The sequence below is a fragment of the Acinonyx jubatus genome, chromosome C1 (genome assembly GCF_027475565.1).
Source record: "Acinonyx jubatus isolate Ajub_Pintada_27869175 chromosome C1, VMU_Ajub_asm_v1.0, whole genome shotgun sequence".
NCBI classification, from domain to species: domain Eukaryota; kingdom Metazoa; phylum Chordata; class Mammalia; order Carnivora; family Felidae; genus Acinonyx; species Acinonyx jubatus.
The window spans coordinates 33,233,348-33,252,255 of record NC_069381.1 but is presented as its reverse complement, the minus strand read 5'-3'; the positions used below and the strand labels follow the sequence as shown (position 1 = coordinate 33,252,255).

General features: G+C 47.3%; 1 protein-coding gene across 1 annotated transcript; it reads left to right on the top strand.

The window, feature by feature from the left end:
• The first annotated feature begins 12,307 nt into the window (after nucleotides 1-12,307).
• On the top strand, nucleotides 12,308-18,339 carry LOC106970164 (L-amino-acid oxidase-like). Its single transcript, XM_053203233.1, has 7 exons — nucleotides 12,308-12,338; nucleotides 13,974-14,188; nucleotides 14,676-14,788; nucleotides 15,813-16,014; nucleotides 16,533-16,601; nucleotides 16,808-16,944; nucleotides 17,430-18,339. Exons 1-7 carry the CDS (start codon nucleotides 12,308-12,310, stop codon nucleotides 18,337-18,339), a joined length of 1,677 nt encoding a protein of 558 aa, XP_053059208.1.
• Nucleotides 18,340-18,908: the final 569 nt, after the last annotated feature.

The following is an 18,908-nucleotide window of genomic DNA, read 5'->3' as shown; positions in this document are numbered from 1 at the left end:
ACCATGTTTCAGTCATATCTCTATTGCTTACTGAGCCGCTTTGGGCAAATCACAATCCTCCCCCACCCCCCACCAGTCCAACGCCTTGGACAAGTTACTCAGCCTCTCTGATGATAATTAAGAGTTGACCATGAAGCCCCTACCCTATATCAGGTCTTGCACAGAAGAAGCACTTAATAAAGGTCAATCCCATCCCTATGTCTACTTCCTGACCTCCCCCTTCCTCTAGTCACACCTGGCAGGGAGGTGACACATTCCCTCCTGCGTGGCATCTCTGGAGCTTGCTCTACTGTATGTCCCTGAACTGAGCCTTCCTGGGGTTAGGAGCACCCAGGGTGCTTCGAGTTTTCTTGGGAGGGGCAGGGTGGGGGGAGCTATGATCCCAAGTCTCCCCCCAACCATCAGCTCTTCCTCAGACTCAGCTACACTCTCAGATAATGGCAAACACTATCTGGAAAGTAAGTGGAGCAGCTCCATAATACATATAAGGAAGTTGAAGTCCAGCAGAGTAAGGAACTTGCCCAAAAGCTCACATCCTCTAAGTGCAGAACCAGAACTCACAGCAGGATCTATTAAGTTCTAGTGCCTATCCTCTTAAACTTGCTATTATTCTGCCTCAGCCTTTTCCTCTGTAAAATCATAATAATTTCTTACTATCCCCAACCTTCTGTGATGGCTGGGAGAATTAAATGAGATAATGTGTTGAAAACCCAGGCACAAGTCCTGGCCATGCCTCCATGACTATGCATTCTCGCACCTACCTCCTGTCGAGGCCTCCTATTCCCCAGCTATTCAGAATGGGGCAGTTGAGCTTGGAGACCCCCTCCTGTCAGCCCCGGGCTACAGAACCAACTTGAATTTTCAGAAGTGCCATAAGCTGGTTGTTAAACAAGATCATTATTAAAGTCAATCTACGTAAACAACAATTAAGTAAATTACACTAAAACAAAGGGCAACAGACCTTGAGGTTATTATGCTAACTGAAATAAATCAAAGACAAATACTGTATGCTCTTCCTTATTTGTGGAATCTAAAAACACTGAACTCAGGGGTGCCTGGGTGGCTCAGTTGGTTGAGCGTCCAACTTCAGCTCAGGTCATGATCTCATGATTAGTGAGCTCAAGCCCTGCGTCGGGCTCTGTGCTAATAGCTCAGAGCCAGGAGCCTGCTTCAGATTCTGTCTCCCTCTCTCTCTGCTCCTCCCCCGCTCGTGCTCTCTCTCTCTCTCTCTCTCTCTCTCTCTCTCTCAAAAGTAAATAAACATTAAAAAAAAAATTAAAACACTGAACTCAGAACCAAGAATGGTTGCTAGGGCCTGAGGGTTGGGGGGAATGGAGAAATGCTGATCAAGGGTATAAATTTCCAGTTATAAGATGCATAAGTTCCAGGGATCTAAAGCATAGCCTGTGACTATAGTTAGCCCTACTGTATCATATGCTTGAAAGCTGCTATGAGGGTAGATCTGTAATGTTCTCACAGCAACAACAAAATGGTAATTAGGCGAGGATGTGTTAACTAACTTAATTGCAATATACATTTCGCAATATATACCTGTATCAAATCATCACATCTATATACCTTAAACTTACATAATATTATATGTCAATTATATCTCAATAATTTTGGGGGGGGGGTGGATCAACTTACATAATGAAAAAAAAGGGATGGGGTGTCTGGGTGGCTCAGTTGATTGAGCATCTGACTTCTGGTTTTGGCTCGGGTCGTGATCTCACAGTTTGTGAGTTTGAGCCCTGTGTCAGGCTCTGTGCTGACAGCATGGAGCCTGCTTGGGATTCTCTGTCTCCTCTTTCTCTCTGCTCCTCCCCCACTTTTGCTCTCTTTCAGTCTCTCTCTCTCTTAAAAATAAATAAACTTTTTTTAAGTAAAAAAAAACTCAAAAAATGCTCAAAACTCTTCATATCTTAACTATTCTACATTTTACTGTTCTCCATGTTTGCACGTACTGGATCTGTATAAGGCAAATACTCTCTAATGCAGTAATCCTGTACATCTCTTCACCTCTGGGGGCAGTGACATCATGTTTTTAGCTTGAAATTGGCCACGATGGGTTATTTCCACTGTAGAATTCAGCAAACAATACAAATCAGAACCCCTTCCTCCCTTCCAGGAAGGACTGTTAAACTTTTACCAACACACCACTGCTTCCAGTCCTGAGTCCTAAGAATCTAGACATTTCAGGATAATTCAGTGCCGTAGGCATCCCACTTTGGTATTGGTAGGAGCTGGTAGAGCCCTCCATGAACAGCCTCATCCAGGAGAGGCACAGCCCAGCAGCTCCAGTCCTTCTCAGCCCAATAGAGGCTCCCAGACAGCCCAGCATAGCCCCTGGCCCTTCCTCCCCATTTCTCTGGACCTTTGCCAGTCTCCTCAGAAACTTCAGCATGGCCACCCATGGTTGAGGCCTTCTGATGCAGATGATGTAGCAGACCAGCCCTGCCTATTCAGCTGTCAAGGCAACAGAAACACCTCCCAGGCCCCATTGAGAGCAAAGGCCAAGGTCACTCTGAGCCTACTTTGCATGGGCACCGCTTCAGCCTTGGGAGACAGGGATATAACAGACGAGAAAACAGTATCAGAAAAGAGGAGGGAACTTGCCAAAGGTCACATGGCTAAGAAGCAGAGGAGCCCAGATGCTGAGTCCACGGCTGCCTCACATGGCTGTGTATTCTGAAGCAAGCTCAGTTTCCACTTCTCTAAAATAGGGAAGACTCTCTCGCTCACTGTATTATGATGCAGATCGAGAGATGGCATGCGTGGGCATTGGAGCCCAGGGCTTAGCACAGAAGAAGCACTTAATAAAGGTCAATCCCATCCCTATGTCTACTTCCTGACCTTCCTGACCTGAATGTGTTGTGTCCCCCTTCCTCAAGCCACACCTGGCAGGGAGGGGACACATTCCCTCCTGCGTGGCATCTCTGGAGCTTGCTCTACTGTATGTCCCTGAAGTGAGCCTTCCTGGGGTTAGGAGCACCCTGGGTGCTTCAAGTTTTCTTGGGAGGGGCAGGGTGGGGAGATCTATGATCCCAAACTTCCCTCCAACCATCAGCTCTTCCTCAGACTCAATTACACTCTCAGAGGACTGCCCTGGGAGTCTTCCCCCTGTACCCAACCACATCCCCCCACTTCCTCCAGCCCAGCCCGATGGGCTGAAAGATTCAGGGGAATCGAGAGTTTGGGCCCAGAACTCAGGACAATAAAAATGTGCCTCGTCAATTCTTTTCCTCAGAACCATGACACAAAAGGTACGTGCCCCTTGCCCTGAGCCAAGGCCCTGACTCTCCTTGTCCTGGTCATGTACCTCACGTCAGCTGTGAATAGGTATCCATGTGAGGGCCTATCTCCCCATTGGATGGATGGGGAAACTGAGGCCCAGGGAGGTGTAGTAACTTGCCCAAGGTCAGAAGCAATCTAGGATTATAGACAGGATGAAACTCAGGCCACCCTGATATTTCAAATGAAGAATTACTTAAAGACTGCCAAGCATGGTCCTACCCTCCATATCCCAGAAAATGAAATGTGGCCCAGAAACGCTGAGGGATTTGGCCAAGACCAAGCAGTTAGACAATGGGGCAGCCAGCATGGAAACCCTGCTGCCTGACTCCTGGGCTGGGTCTGTGTCCATAGTGTCACATGCTTCAGCACTCCAGTCCAAATTAAGGTCTATACCTGACCTCTAACTGAAATCCTGTCTACTGCCCTGAGAGCTGATTGTGGCCGCCAGTGGGGGTGGGACCAACTGGGGGTTGACACGAGAGGGAAGGCTGTCTTCTGGATGCTTGATTCTGGACCCAGGGGCCCACAGGCCTCAAGGAGCAGGGGGTGGGCTCTGGAGAAGGGCAAGGCAGGGCATGCAGTGCTAACCCCATGGGCTGTCTAATTGGCCTCAGGTGGAGAAGACCTCTGGGAGGGACCCTGTGGGAATTGGCTCTCATTTGCTAAGACAGGTGCTCCAGAAAGTTTTCTGGGTTTGTGTCTAGGGAAGGAGCTGAAGGGATAGCAGGAGGTGGTGATGATTCTAATGATCGAGATTATCTTAATGGTGCTTTGGGACAGGCTCACAGCACTTTACAGTTTACTGAGCACTTTCACATGTATTTTTTTCACCAGGTCCTCCTAGCAATCCTGTGAGGGAGGAGTTATGGTCCCCTTTTTACAGATGATGACAACAATGGTGATAGACACTTGCTGAGCACTTGTCATGGGCCAGGTCCTGAGGGAGTCTTTGATAGTGGTTTTGGTCACTTCACTGCTGAGTCAGATTTGGCCTTCAAGGTCAGCATGTCCAGCTCCCCACTCCTCTTTTACAGCCAGGAAAACTAAGCCCAGACAAGGAAATTCAGAGGCCCATATGACTAAGCGGAGGAGACTAGAACCCAGACGTCCTGCCTCTTGGCCATGGGCCCATTCCATTGTTCTTTGGGAAGTTGAAGAATGAGCTGTCCATCTGACCAGCAATAATGAGTCACCCACAGGGACCCAACCACGCATCCCTTCAGCATCTTGAATCCTGGGGTGTTTGTATCCCCCAAGGCTATAAATCTTGTGTGAGCCAATGAAAGGATACACAGACACACAGACAAGCAAAAGGGATAGCAATAACAGTAATAACAAACATAATAATAATGATGATGGTAATGATAGTAATAACAGCAAAGCCTTATTAGGTGGTTGTTTCCTGTGTGCCTGGTAAATGCTTTCCTTATAATATTCAAAACATCCCTGTGAAATAGATAGTGTTATCGTCATGATTTTGCAGATGAGGAAACTGAGTCACAGAGATTTAGTAATATGAGAAATGTCCTACAGCCACGAACTGAAAGTCTAGGTGTTAACAAGTGGTAGGATGTTAATAGTTTAACAACCAACTCTTTAGCCAGAAGGGAAGAAAAAAATACTTCCAGCCTGATTTGCAGCCAGACTGGCCTTGGTGAGTCAAAGTCCAAGTTGCTAAGCCCAGGCATATCCTCCATCCCTGCCACCACGGCCATTTTGTTCATGAGCCCATTGGGCAATGCTAGTGGTGGTTGGGGAAAGAGGCTGACAGGTATCCACATTCCATCCACTGTACTATTGAAATCCACTTCTGCTGAAGGCACCCTTTGGTGAGCATTCACACAGGACACAAATATCATCATATTCTGTGTTACTTGAAAGAGGACTATCTTTATAACTTCCCCAACTGTCTTCCAAGTCCCTGGCCACCTAGCCAACCCACTGGTTACAGTCCATTAATTTATATAGATTCTTACCTCTGGCTGTTTTCCCTTCCAGATGAAACAAACAATGAAGTGCCTTGTTGATGTTCTGCCCCCTAGGAGTATTTCTTTCCACGACAGGCCTTCAGGGATGTCCCAGAAAAGAGCTAGAGTAGTACAGCTGTCCACTTTCAGGTGGTGTCTGTGTATCATGCAGACCCATCTGTAAACTGGGCTTGGCTGTTCTCTTCCTTATCAATTAATCACAGGGAACCTCCGTTAGACCATAGGCATTTGGGCCACTTCCTAGTGCAAACGGCTTGCACCTTCAGGGGCTGCTAGAGTCCAATTGCACACATTTCACTTCTGTTTGATGATGTATTGTTACTGTACATGACAACTTTTAACTTGGTAAGTCAGGCAACATCAAGTTTACAATGGGAATTTAGGCCACATGGTGATTTGGTGACTCATGATCAAGGGTTCAGTTTCTACTAGGGCCCAACAGCAAGTCAAAAGCTGTGTCTCAAAAGGAGAGTAGTTATCTTCAGAGGATAGCAAGGCTTTGCTCCAAAATCCTACGGGTCTGTGTTGTGATTCACCTTTCATGGCCTAAGGCTCCAAACAACATCTCTATCTGCTACTGACCCTTCGGGCACCATTAGATCTGTTGAACCATATGGTTCAAATGGAAGAGCAGCTTGCATGGCAGCCTGGACCTGCTGCAGAACCTCATCTTGTCCTGGGCTTCACTCAAAACTATAGGCTTTTTAATCCCCGTCACCTACTTAACCCACTCTCAGATTATCTTCTATGCCCTTACCACTGTTCCCCCAAGACAGTCATCAAGTCAGGCAGTTTAGACAAAACTTCAAGGACAGAATCTCTGTCACTCTGTTTCAAAGAGTGGAGAGAGGGAGACTTACCCAATTCATTTTATGAAGCGAATTTACTCTTGACAGCAAAACTAAATGCCGGCAATGCAAGAAGAGAAAATCATTGACTAACCCCACAAATGAACATAAGCACAAAAATCATAAATATAGAAGTCTGAAGTCCCTCTTCCTTCATTCTAAAAACAACAAAACTGTGAAAATGAATTTCTTTCATGACTTATTTACAGGCAAAACCTGGGAAGAGACTGATCTGACCTAGCCTGGGTGATCATAGGGTGATTATAGGGTGCTGCCCCCCCCACCCACCTGTGTTCTGTAAGTTATGATTTAGAGGAGCCCGAGAGACACGACAACTCAAAGTGTGTGATATCTTGAATGATCTTGGGAAAGAAAAGGGTAATTTGGAGAGGGAAAGAACCCGAAGGAAATCTAAAGTATGGACTTCAGTTAATAGTAATGTATTGGTGCTGGTTCGTAATTGCAACAAACGTACCATACTACTGAAAGATGCTGGCGACAGGGGAAACAGGGTGTGGGGTATGTGAGAACTCTTTATACTATCTTTGCGAATCAGATTTGTTCAAAACAAAACAAAAACATAAACAAACCAAAAAACCTCTTCTGACTCTTCATGCTGTCATCCTGCACATACCTACTTATTTTTCTGCTATCCTTTACTCTCCTGTCCAAATTTCCTCCAAAAAAAAAAGCTGATATACTCACTGTCCCAAATTCCTCCTGTCCTTCTCTTTTGAATCCACTGTAATCAGGCTCCTGTTGTTAAACCAACGATCAGTTCTCAATCATCACTCTAGTGGAAAGCATTTATACAACCAATCACTCCTTCCTTGAACACGTTCTTCACATGGATTCCAGTACACCTCACTTCCTGTGTCTTCCTCCTACCTCTATGGTTCCCCTGCTCAATCTCCTTTATAGTTCCCCTCATCTCTCTACCTCTTAAAGGTGGTGTGCACCTAGGCTCAGTCATAGAACCTGTTCTCCTCTCTCTCTCTGCTGAACGCCTTTTGTGTCTTCAAACATGTGCTACCCTTCAGGAAAGAATGACTCCAAGGGCAGAGGCTGAGGCTGTAGCAGAAGCAGAGGGCAGAGCTGCAGGCCCAAAGCATGGAGTGGTGAGGTAGCAGGGCAGAGCATCCAGCCACAGAAGGGTGTTCTCCAGCCTTGAAACCTAATGGAATTTGCCCTGCTGGATTTCAAACTTGCTTGGCTCCTGTGACATCTCTATTTCTTCCACATTCTCCTTTTTTCAATGGCATGTTTACTCTATGCCTGTTCACCTTTGCATTTTGAAAGCATACGACTTGTCAGGTTCTGATGACCACAGATGGAAAGGCATTTTGTCCTAGGATGAATCATACCCAGAGTCTTCCCCGTACCTGATTTAGATGATTTAGATCATCAGGTTTGGGACTTTGAGCTGACAATATTTAGATGAGATCTTGGAGTAAGATGATACTGTAATGGATTGAGACTGAGGGATTTGGGGCTAAATATGTTTGGCATGTGAGACAGACACGAATTTAGAGGGGCCAAAAGGTGAACTGTGATGAGCTGAATAGTGGTCCCAAAAAAGATATGTTCAAGCTTTAACCTCTGGAACATGTGAATGTGACCTTATTTGGGAAAATGGTCTGTTCAGACACAATTAAATGAAAGATCTTGAGACAAGATCATCCTGGTTTAAGGTGGGACCTAAATCCAATGATGTCCTTATAAGAGAAGGCAGAAAGAGATTTGAGACACTCAGACACAGAAGAGGAAGACCACGTGAAGGCAGAGATTAGAGTTAGGCAGCCCCAAACATAAGAACACCTGGGGTCACCAAAAGCTGGGAGAGGCAAGAAAGGATCCATCCCTGGAACCTTTGCAAGGAGCATGGCCCACACAACAATGTGACTGAGGACTTGTAGTCTCTACAACTGTGAGAGAGTAAGTTTCTCTTGTGCTAATCTGTGATGGCAGCCCCAGGAAATGAACAGAATAACAGAAATGATTGAAAACAAATGCTCAAATACTTGTAAACAAATGTTCATAGCAGCACTGTTCACAATAGCCAAATGGTGGAAACAACCTAAATGTACAACAATGAATGGATCGATAAAATATGGTTTATACATACAATATTGTTCAGCTATAAAAAGTAATGAAGTACTAATACGCTCTACATGTGGGTGAACTTCCAAAACATTATGTTAAGTGAAAGAAGACAAATACAAATAGTTACATACAGTGTTATTCCATTTATATGAAATATCCAGAATAGATAAAAGCTTACACAAAGAAAATTGCTGGTGGTCAGAAAACGCAGGGAGGGAGGAATGGGGAGTGGCTACTTAATGGGTACAAGGTTTTCCTTTGGGGTGATGAAAATGTTTGGAACTTGATAAATGTGGCAGTTACACAATACTGTGAATGTGCTATAAATACATAGCAAATGTGCCACTGAATTGTACACTTTAAAATAGTTAATTTTATGTTATATGAACTTCATCTCAGTAAGAAAAAAGTTCTTTAAAAAGTACAAAAATCAGGGGCACCTGGGTGGCTCAGTCAGTTGAGCATCTGACTTCAGCTCAAGTCATGATCTCACAGCTCGTGAGTTTAAGCCCCACATCGGGCTCTGTGCTGACAGCTCAGAGCCTGGAGCCTGCTTCAGATTCTGTGTCTTCCTCTCTCTCTCCCTCTAACCTACTCGCATTCTGTCTCTCTCAAAAATAAACAAACATTTAAAAAAAATTTTTTTAAGTACAAAAATCATACTCCAAGAACTTCAAAACATTGTTGAAATAATTAAAGACTATGTAAATAAGTGGGAAAACACCCTACATCTATGGACCAGAAGATAATATTGTTAAAATGGTAATACTTCTTGAAGTGATCTACGGATTCAATGCAATCCCTACCAGAATCCCAGCTGACTTCTTTGTAGAAATTGACAAGCTGATTCTAAAATTCATATGGAAATTCAAGGGACTTGGAAAAGCAAAAAAATTTTTAAAAAGAAAAACAAGGTAGGGGGCACCAGTGTGGCTCAGTTGGTTAAGTGTCCGACTCTTTGATTTCAGCTCTGGTCATTATCTCATGGTTCGTGGGTTTGAGCACCACATCGGGCTCTGTGCTGGCAGCGTGGAGCCTGGTTGGGATTCTCTCTCTTTCTCCCTACCTCTCCCTCTCTCTGCCCCTTCCCTGCCCGCATGTGCATGCTCTCTCTCTCTCTCAAAATAATAAATGAACTTAAAAAAAAAAAAAAGGAAAACAAGGTAGGAAGACACACTTCCCAATTTCAAAACTTACTACAAAATGGTCATCAAGACAGTATGGCAGTACAGGAATAAAACCACATGTACATGGTCAACTGATTTTTCACAAGAGTGCCAAAATCATTCAATGGGGAGAAGAATAGTCTTCCCAACAAATAGTGCTGGGACAACTGGATAGTCTCATGCAAAAGAATAAAGTTGGAAACCTACCTCATACCATATATAAAAATTATCTCAAAATGGACCAATGATCAAAATAGAACAGTTTAAAATATAAAACCACTGGGGGCGGGGGCGCCTGGGTGGCTCAGTCAGTTAAGCGGCCGACTTCGGCTCAGGTCATGATCTCGCGGTCCGTGAGTTTGAGCCCCGCATCAAGCTCTGTGCTGACAGCTCGGAGCCTGGAGCCTGTTTCAGATTCTGTGTCTCCCTCTCTCTCTGACCCTCCCCTGTTCATGCTCTGTCTCTCTGTCTCAAAAATAAATAAACGTTTAAAAAATTTTTTTAAATAAAATAAAATAAAATATAAAACCACTGGGAAAAAACATAGGGGTAAATCTTCATAATCTTGGATTTGGCAATAGGATTTTAGATATGATACTCAAAGCACAGCAATTAAAGGAAAAAATAAATGATGTGCACCTCATCAAAAATTTAAAATTCCATGCTTGAAAAAACATCATCAAGAAAGTGAAAATCTTCAGAATGGGAGAAAATATTTACAAACATATGTGTATATATATCTGGTAAGAGACTTGTATCTACAATATATAAAAAACTCTTACAAGTCAATAATAAAGAGACAAATAACCAAATGTAAAAATAGGCAAACGATCTGAATGCACATTTCTCCAAAGAATATCTACAAATGTTCATTAAGCTCATGAAAAGATGTTTAACATCTCTAGTCAACAAGGAAATACAAACCAAAAGCACAATGAGATACCACTCCACACCCACCAGGACAGCTGCAATCAAAAACAGACAGTGACAAGTGTTGTTGAAGATGGGGTGAAATTGGGGATCTCATTTGTTGCTAGTGGGAAAGTAGAATGGTGCAGGCTTTGTAAACCAGTCTGGCAATTCCTCAAAAGGTTAAACACAGAGTTAACATATAACCCAGAAATTCCTTTCCAAAATATATACTTAAGAGAAATGAAAATCTATGTCCACATAAAATCTTATAAAAGAATGTTTAGAGTAGCCCCAAAGTGGGAAAAACCCAAATGGCCATCAGCTTATACATGGATAAACGAATATGATATAAATAAAATATTATTCCGTCATAAATGGAAAATTGTTCATCCATAAAAAGGATGGAGTACGGATACATGCGACAACATGGGTGAATCTTGAGTACATTATGCAAGCAAAAGGAGCCAGTCACAAAAGACTACATATCGTATGATACCTGTTCTGGATATATGTAATGTCTAGGGTGCCTAGGGCTGGGACAATGAGAAGAATGGGGAGGGATGGTTCATGGGTACTGTATTTCATTCTGGAATGATGAAAATGTTTTAAAATTGATTATGGTGATAATAGACAACTCTGAAAAGACACTAAAAATCATTGAATTTCTCTTTTTAAATGGAAGAGTTGTGTGGTATGTGAATCTTATCTCAACAAAGCTCTTTCAAAAAATAAGAGGCAGGAGAGAGAGAGAGAGCCCTTGATCTATGCTTAAAGCCTAGCCATTCACACTGTAACCCCCATGTGTTATTTTATTTGGTTCATCCAGCAACCATGTAGTGGAGGAATTACTTCCATTTTAAAGATACTATGATTGTGTGTGATCTGGTGTCAAATCAAACCCTATCTCCGAAAGGAAAAAAGGAAGCCAGTTTAGAGACCTAGAGAGTGCAAGGTACTATGCCAGGCTCTTCACACACATCATCTCATTTAATCCTGAAGCACCCTATGAAGAAGGTATTATTGGCCCATTTTACAGGTAAAGAAATCCAGGTTCAGAGAAGTATCATAAGCCTTATGTCCTAAGCCACACAGCAATGATGTAATAAAGCAAGATTTGCACCCAGTTCTGTTGGATTCCATTGCTGGTGCCCTTTCCCTTATGCCACCCTGGTTCCCAGAATCTGAGGCCTGTGCCCCTGACACTGACTCCCTCTCTCCCTAGCCCCATGTTGCTTCCCCCGTTCCCAGGCCCATGTTGCTTCCTGTCCACTTGTCTCGCCAGCCAGCCTATCTCCACCTGCACTGTACACAGAGAACAAAGAACTAGTCTTGGTACCACAGCCAGCTGGCCTGATTCCCCAGGAGAAGGAAGTCCAGTGCCAGAGGAGTGTCCAAGGAAGCCCCCAGAGGACTCAGAGGAAGAGGGGAAAAAACCCTCCCCACTGCAAATGGGCCAACCCAGCCTGCCAGGGGAGCCCCTGAGAGGGGCAGGAAAGGCACATCTTCCATGGGAGCTCCTGGCCAGAATCCCCACCTTGGACAAACTCACAGTGGAGCAGAAAGCTCATGGTGGGACAGCAGTAGAACTAAACATTCTCTAGTGGAGGCAGTTGGGAGCTTTGACTGGGCTGGGAGCCCAGACACTGGCCTTCCAAACCAGCCCAGACACTTAGCCCCAGTCCTCACCCATTCCTGGGAGGTTGGGGATGGCTCACCTGGCTCCCACAGCCCCTTCTCCCAACTAGTACCCAGGTGCTGGGGTCTGAGCTGGGAGAAGGGGATTTCCCTAGGAGGAGAGATGGGCCAGGAGGAAGGAAAGGCCAGGAGGCAGAAGATGAGGCCAGGGATGGGGCCGAGTCACCACGGTCTTTTCACCATGAGGGCCGGGCTTCTCTGCTTGGCTCAGCCCTAGGGGCAGGCCGGTGGGAAGAGGCCAGCAACTTCTGGGGAGGAGCTGGCTCCTCATAAAGAGAGAGAGAGCTGCCCCGGGCTCAGCATGAGCTGTAAGGCCAAGGCCAAGATGAGGGGTAAGTGGGGCCCCTCCACTAAGTCTGAGACAGAGGCACCTGGGTGAGAAAGTGTTGGACTCTGAAACAGGGAAAGGAGATGGAGGGATGGGGTTGAGATGGGTCAGAGAGGGAGTCTGAGCATGGGGCCATGCAATAGGAAAAGACATGGGAACTGAGATGGGTCAGGGCTACGTGGGGGGCTATGCATAGGTCCAGGTGTTGAAAGTGAGTCAAGAGAATGGGTCCAGGTCCAGGTAATGAGTTTAGGGGTTGGGTCCATTCAGAGGGAAGGACATGGGGACTGAGACAGGAATGCTGGTAGCTCAGAGAGACGGGAGAGTTTGTCAGGGGTGAGAACGGATTCGGGGGGTTGAGGTAGGCTTGGACGGTGGGGAGAGGGGGTGAGGCTTGGGGTTCTCTACCATGGTGGCTGGTTACTCCCTCTTCTTTTCGGAGAAGTCACCCCTGCAGAAGTCACCCCTGCGTGTAGTCTCTACAGGGGTTGGCACCTGAAGATCCCTTGCCTTCTATGCATCTCGGGTATCCCGCATGTACAAAGACTGGACTAAGGGCATTCTCATCCACCCAAAAATCCTAGGGCTAGTGCAGGGGGGCACATTGCATCAGCACTCCTGGACGGTCCCCTTCAGATCAGGTAACACCAAGGAAACCACACAGTCTCTCGTTGGAGACTCCCTCCTGGGTGAATTTCTCGGTGCATCAGAGCAGTCAATTTGGGGGACGAAAACCACCACGTCACTCTGGACTTATTGTGTGTTACATATTAACTACAGTTTCCAATCTTGGCTGCACATAAGAAAACGTGGAGGGATTTGAAAAACTACTGTCAGGCTGGAGAGGAGCAGTAGGACTGCCAAGGTCCACGGGGCACTGGTAATATCGCTGAGAAACTGGTCACAGTTCCACCCGAAGAGAACCATGCCTCACACACTCCCACTTTCACACATACCCATCCTCTCACAAAAGCACACATTCGCAAAGAACACAGACACCCTCCGGCTCTGCCACCCAGCCTCACGCTCAGACGCACTCACAGCATCACACACAAGAATGCCAGCAACCATTTCCCTCACAAACTCAAGCACAAGCATATATGCCTTCCTCACTCTTCAGACCCAGACCACACCCACCCACTTCGCTCTCCCATACAGATTCATCCACACATTTGCTCAGGTGCCCACACTGTCCCACAGACACACCCCCTCCTATGAAATCACAGACAATGCACAGTCATACAGGGCAATGATCACAAACTTACAATCACTGCAACTTCCATCACAGACAAGCTCACACACACACCCACCATCAGAAGCAGGCATATTCACATTCATAGATGGCTCTGCACACACTCATGGGTTTCCAATCACATGCATACACGTGAACACATGCATTTGTATTTACAACCACACAGCTGACACCAGCACGGTTCGCACATACGTCCACACCCCACACAACACAATCGCCCCCACACAGACACAATCACAAATATGCATGTTTACAACCACACATCTGACAGGTGCTGCCTGACCTCACCACCTGCACACGTTCATACAGCCAAGCTCATCCTGGGTAGGGCAGGGTGCAGAGCCCGGGCCCCAGACAGGCAGTCCCCAATTCCCCTCTCTACCACAGGAATCCTAATCCTGGGGCTGCTGTTGGCTACTCCCAGCTGCCTTGGCTACTTTGAGGACCTGGTCAAGTGCTTCCAGGACCCCGAGTATGAGTCCATCCTTGTCACGGCGCAGAAGGGGCTCCACGCCTCCCCGCTGCCCAAGCGTGTGGTAATAGTGGGAGCTGGCATGTCAGGCCTGGCAGCTGCCAAGGCCCTACAAGATGCTGGCCACCAGGTAAGCAGGTCTTGAAGGGGCTTCAATCCTTTGCCTGGGGTCTGAGGAGGGGAATCAGTTTGCTTCCTTGGGTGGAAAAGGAAAAAGGGAGAAGCTACAGTCAGCTCTTAGATGGCTGCTTATAATGCACTGATCTCTTAGCCCTTAGTTATGGTTCCTCAAAACCCCAGGCTCCCTTGAGATTTGACCCTAGTTACACCTGCGTTCTCACAGAAGCAAAAGCGGAGAAGGGTTATGCTAACAAGAGCAGGCCAAGAGGCACTTGGTCCCCCACCACCACGGAGCACTTCTGCCCCACTTACATTACTCAGGACCCTCCTGGAAGAACTTCCTCCACCACCACCCCCAACCCACCGTGTGGTTATCCTGCACATGCAGGGACCTACTGCTAGGAATTCCAGACGAGAGCCTGTGGCAGGATGGGGATGGGTGTACAGGGTGGGAGAAGGGAAAGCATGACTCCGGCAACAACTTCTCTGGACTCCAGGTAACCATCCTGGAAGCCAGCCACCACATCGGGGGTCGAGTTGTCACATACAGGAATGAGGAGGAGGGCTGGTACTATGAATTGGGGCCCATGCGAATCCCAAAGTCCCACAGGTAAGTGCCAAGGAAGGGATGGGTGAAGGGAAGGCAAGAGGAATTAGGTAGGGGTTGGGTAGGGGGGGCTGCTGCCATAGGGTCAGAGCCTCTCACATCAACTGTCTCATGTGGACTCAAGACTAACATTGGTCTCCCACTTGACATGGAAGGCTGAGGCCCAGAGACCAGGGTCACACAGAAAATGGTAGGTCCCAAACTAATAATAATAGTTAGCGTTAATTCATCAAATTGTGTACTTTGAATATGGGTAGCTTCGTATGTGTCAATTATACCCCATTAAGCTACAAACTAATAATATTTAATAATCATATTAGCTGCCATTTCTTGAGCACCTCTATGTACCAGGCACCACGCTGGTTACAAATCAAGAAACGGGGCTCAGAGGTATTAAGTGACACACCCAAGATTCTCCCAGGAGAAAGTGACAGAGCTCCTCCTCAAAATCAAGGAGGCAACAGGCCCAAAAACATATGCTCGACCCCTAAACTGTAACTGGCTCCTGGGGCAGAACCCAGCCACTGGTTCTGTGGCTTCTAAAGACAAAAGAGATCCCTCACCTGGTGTCGACATACCTCCAAAAATATGACTTCTGTTTTGCCTTATGTGTAAACTGAACCCAAGACTTCCCTACAAACACCACCAAAACAAAAACAAAATGAACCAGCCTAAACTAGGAGTCTTTAGATTTGGCCTCAACTTACTTAGAAATGGAAGGTGGGATTTCAAATACTGTCTGAAACAAGAGGCCTTTGCCTCTCCTTAAGTCTTGTACTCTGGGATTTCTTAAAGAGCCTTTATTGGGTGATGGGTGAACTCCCTCCTCATGATCTTCCTTGTGGGGGAAGAAAAAACAGAAGAAAAAGAGTTAATACCACAGCAAGAGGAAGCAGGGTTAGGAAGAAACAGTCAGCCCTCTCTGGGCACATGAAGAAACTGGTTTTCCTGGAAATGGCTTCTACAGTGAGGCCAGCAGGAATGAGGTCCTGGGATGGGTGCCATGTTATACCTGTATCTGCTCCAGGCTAGTTCATACCTACATCAAGAAGCTTGGCCTGAAGATGAACAAGTTCATAGAATATGATGGTAACACCTGGTACCTCATCAACGGACAACGTTATCGCACCAGGGATGTCAAGGACAACCCAGAGCTCCTAGGCTACTCCACGAAACCAATGGAGAAGGGCAAGGATGCTACTAATCTCTTCAACCAGTCCATCACCAAGGTGCCTCCTGCCTCACCCCTCCCAGGGTTGGAAAAAAACAAGTTCTGGCCCAAGATCACCTGGAAAGTTGTGGATGGACCCAGCTAGCCTGGTTCCTATCTGGCACTCTTGTGATTGGTCCCTCCTCTAATATCCCCTAAGAATGTTGTCACCCCAACCCTAATGCCCAGACCCATCTACTCTCCTGTACTTGGTGATCCAACGGCCCACTGCTTGATGATGACAGTGGAAGGAAAGGGAATCACCAGATAACCCAATACTCAGTAATGAATCAATTCTCTTGGATTGCAGTGAATGTCTTCCCCTTAAATATTAGTCTCCAAAGGTCTTTAAACGAAGGGGAGATTTGGGAGGAAAGAGGAGCATTTAGGAGCTCTTGGAAACACACTTCCCCTGGTCTTTCTATCCCCCACCTCCTTGCCCCCACCGTCTTCAAAGGGACACCCATAGAACCCAGGAGTCCTGCCACTGCTCTATGACTTACATCTAAACTTCTTCCCCTCCCTCCCCTTCTGCAGCTCAAACAAAATCTGAAAAATTTCAACTGCAGCCACCTGGTGTCCTTTTATGATTCCTACTCCACCAAGGTATGTGAGTCAAAGGATAGGGGTAGAGGAGGTCTGTGCTCAGCCTAGCCCACCAGGGTTGTTCTCTGCTGACCAGGACTCTCTCTTCCCACTGCCAAAGACATCACCTCCCTGGAGTCCAGTCCCACCCCCTGCCTGCCCTAGGCCCCTGCTGAAGCCCATTCCTACATGCTGGGCCCTCCATCTGGCACTCCTACCTCCCACAGGCTTACTTGCTGAAAGAAGGGGCGCTGAGCCAAGGAGCGGTAAAGATGATCGGGACTGTGATGAATGAGGATTCTGGATACTACAAGTCCCTCCTAGAGTCCCTGCGGACAGACTTCATCTTTTCCAAGAAGGACGAGTAAGGCCAATTGGGACCAGGGCTGGAATCTGCCCCTCCTCCAACCCCCAGAGCAGAGAAACAGAACTATGATTATTGAGTAGGTCACTATGTGCCAGACACAATTATCTGCACTTTCCAAAAATTGTCACTTTTCATCACCTAGAAGGTCGATACTATTATTCAGAGCCCTTTTACTGGAGAGGATGCTTAGGCTCAGAGGGGTTCGATGACTCATCCAAATTCACTAAAGTGGGGTGAGGGCTGGAGCCAGAATCCAAAACCACGTTTCTGGGACTCCTTCTGGGACACAGGACTGCATGGTAACTGAATCCACAGGCTATGGGTCTAGACGGGGTATGTCATCCTGGGACAGTCCCTCTTCAACAGGATTCGGTTTTCCAAAGTATAATTAAACAATCATCCCTCCCTCACAGAGACTAGTTAAGGACATGGAAGGAAGCATCCAGCACAGGCTGCAGGAAGCCAGTTTCCTTGCTTTTCAGACCAGGAGGGCTGCCGGAAACCCAGCAAGGGGGCCTGGTGCCCACACACTCACCCCTGCCCTCCGCTCACCCCTGCAGCTTTTCTGAGATCACTGGTGGCTTCGACCAGCTCCCCAGGGCCCTCAGCACCAGCCTGAAGCCTGGCACCATCCACTTGGGCTCCAAGGTGGAGGCAGTGGTGAGGGACGGGCCTGAGGTCCAGGTTTCCTACCGGGCAGGTGAGCCCAGCTCCGCGAAGCACAACCTCACTGCGGACTTCGTCATTATCTCGGCCTCAGCCAAGGCCACGCGCCTCATTACCTTTAAGCCACCGCTCTCTCCAGACAAGGTGGAAGCGCTCCGCGTGGTGCATTACACCAGCGCCACCAAGGTGGTTCTGGCCTGTAAGGAGCCCTTCTGGGAGCGGGAGGGCATCCGGGGTGGGGTGTCCGTCACCGACCGGCCCTCGCGCTTCATCTACTACCCCAGCCACAGCCTCCCCAGCGGCAAGGGCGTCCTGCTGGCCTCCTACACCGTGGACGATGACTCCCTCTTCTTCATATCCATGACGCACGAGCAGGTGGAGGATGTGGTCCTGGAGGACCTGGCGGCCGTGCACCAGATACCCAAGGATGAATTGCGGCGCATGTGCCCCTCCTCTGTGCTCAAGCGCTGGTCTCTGGACCCCCTCACCATGGGCGCCTTCGCTGAGTTCACACCCTACCAGTTTACGGACTATTCACTGCAGCTCTTCCAGCCTGAAGGCCGCATCCACTTTGCAGGCGAGCACACCTCCATGCCCCATGCCTGGATAGACACTGCTATCAAGTCCGGCCTGCGGGCAGCCAGGAATATCCAGGCTGCCGTGGACGAGGAGGCCACCGCGAGGCAGAAGACCTTCACTCATACCCAGAATCATTTCTCACCCTGAAAGAAATCTCTGAGGAAATCTGGCAGGAAAGGGGCTGGGGGCTGGGAGTTGGAGGCAGAGACCCAAGAGAGAGGTCACCATTAGTCCCCTGGCCCACAAGCAAGAATCCAAAAGCGCCAAAGAATCCAGTTGGCCAGTCCACAAAGAATCACCCCCTTCTCTCCCCTGCCAGGCCTTGAGGAGAGAAGCAACAGAATCAGAGTAGATGGAGGGTAAGGAGTAAATCAAGGATGGTGAGTGCTAGAATCTGCCCTTAGCTGTGAGGAAACTGTCTCCTGCTGCATAATAATAAAAAGCAAAAGAGAAAGGTTCCAACAATGCCTTAATTTCTGTCATATACAACTAGAAGCTTCTAAAGGAACAGACAAACCCTGAACCACAGCAATATTAAACCACAGATTAGTCACACACACTTCACAATGCACACAAACCCCATCATTGTGTGCCTCCGCAGGGCGAGGAGGGAGCTTACATCCTGGCCCAACATGGAGTCTACATGGATGGAAGAGATAAGGGCTCTTCTCAGTTCTTTCTGAGCCTGTAAGAGCAGGATCTTGGCTTCCTAGAGA